At 39.1% G+C, this 1,297-nt stretch overlaps 1 protein-coding gene across 6 annotated transcripts in view; it reads right to left on the reverse strand.

Annotated features, from left to right (window-relative positions):
- The window catches only part of Phka1 (phosphorylase kinase regulatory subunit alpha 1), a 127,612-nt gene that overhangs the window by 28,010 nt on the left and 98,305 nt on the right, over positions 1 to 1,297 (reverse strand). For all 6 annotated transcript variants that reach the window (XM_031365998.1, XM_031366010.1, XM_031366001.1 and 3 more), the window contains 2 exons: positions 1,019 to 1,175; positions 411 to 490 (listed from right to left, as the gene is read on the reverse strand). In XM_031365998.1, the coding sequence (XP_031221858.1) occupies positions 411 to 490; positions 1,019 to 1,175 (237 nt within the window). The remainder of the gene's footprint in view (positions 1 to 410; positions 491 to 1,018; positions 1,176 to 1,297) is intronic.

Genomic DNA, 1,297 nt, shown 5'->3' on the forward strand with positions numbered 1-1,297 from the left:
GTAGAATTAAGGGATTTGGGGCTGGAGAGATGGCTCAGCATTTAAGAGCATTGACTGCTCTTCCAAGAGGTCCTGAGTTCAATTCCTAGCAACCATATGGTGGCTCATGACCATCTGTAATGGGATCTGATGCTCTCTTCTGGAGTGTCTGAAGAGAGCTACAGTGTACTCAAATACATCAAATTAATAATATTTTAAACAGGGGATTTAGGAAAAGTCAATAAGAAAAATTTTAGTATTACTTCTTATAAACATTCTCTTTCACTTACTTGTACCCTGTCATTTTCCTGTGCTGCAGCTTTGCATATAAGATATTCTACAAAGTAGAGTGAAAGAACTGTGCCAAGCCCACACAATATCTTAAAGGTGCAGAGAAACTCTATCAAAACCCAACCCCATGACCCACTCACGCAGAGATGGTCTTCTCTCGAGGTTCTGGAGGAAGTCCTACTGTGAGGTGTTTCTGGTAGGACAGAAGGTCTGTGCAGGCCTAGGAAGAGGTAGCAAAGCTTACCCTTTTCAAAAAAAAAAAAAACCTTTCACATTTCCAAACATTTTTCTTCTCAGCCCCCAAAACTTTATTCCCCCTTAACTTCCAGCAGCACAGCAAGCTCTCCTTCTCATGAAACATGCTCAGAAGACAGATTTCCAGGAAGAGACCATGAGGCACTTCCACCACCTGGAAGGCATGGACTTTCAGCTTAGTGTAAATTCACTAAGATCTCAAACTCTTCTGACTTACAACACCTTTATAGTCTGTAGTTCTTAAGGTTTGGTAACATATAATTGCCACTCACAAATAAAAGGCTAACTGAATACCAGAAACTTTATACATGTGATCAAAAACATCAACATAGGAAAATCAAGCTTTTTTTTCCCCATGTAGTGCAAAGGATTAAACCCAGGATCCCAGGAATGCTAGACAATATCCTACCACTGAGCTATACTCCCAGCACGTAGTAACTTTAAAAGTACCCCCACATTTAGATTACGTATAAATTCAAGAACTTATTAGTACCTCATCAAGTGCCTCCACCTTCTTCCTTAAGATCCCAGAAATATATCGGATCAGACCCCAGTGTCGAATTTCACCAACTTTGACATATAGTTCACTAAGAAGCTCTCTGACAGTAGCACCCCCTTCTTCATACAATTCAGTGTTCCAGTCAGGTCCTCTGGGATTTTAAAGATGGAAGTACATTAATTATGAGAAAAATATTTTCTCTTAGTGTTATAATGGGTATGCTTGTTGTAGCCTTCTTTTTTTTTGTTTTTTGTTTTGTTTTTTGTTTTTCAA

This window comes from Mastomys coucha, chromosome X (genome assembly GCF_008632895.1).
Source record: "Mastomys coucha isolate ucsf_1 chromosome X, UCSF_Mcou_1, whole genome shotgun sequence".
Lineage (NCBI taxonomy): Eukaryota > Metazoa > Chordata > Mammalia > Rodentia > Muridae > Mastomys > Mastomys coucha.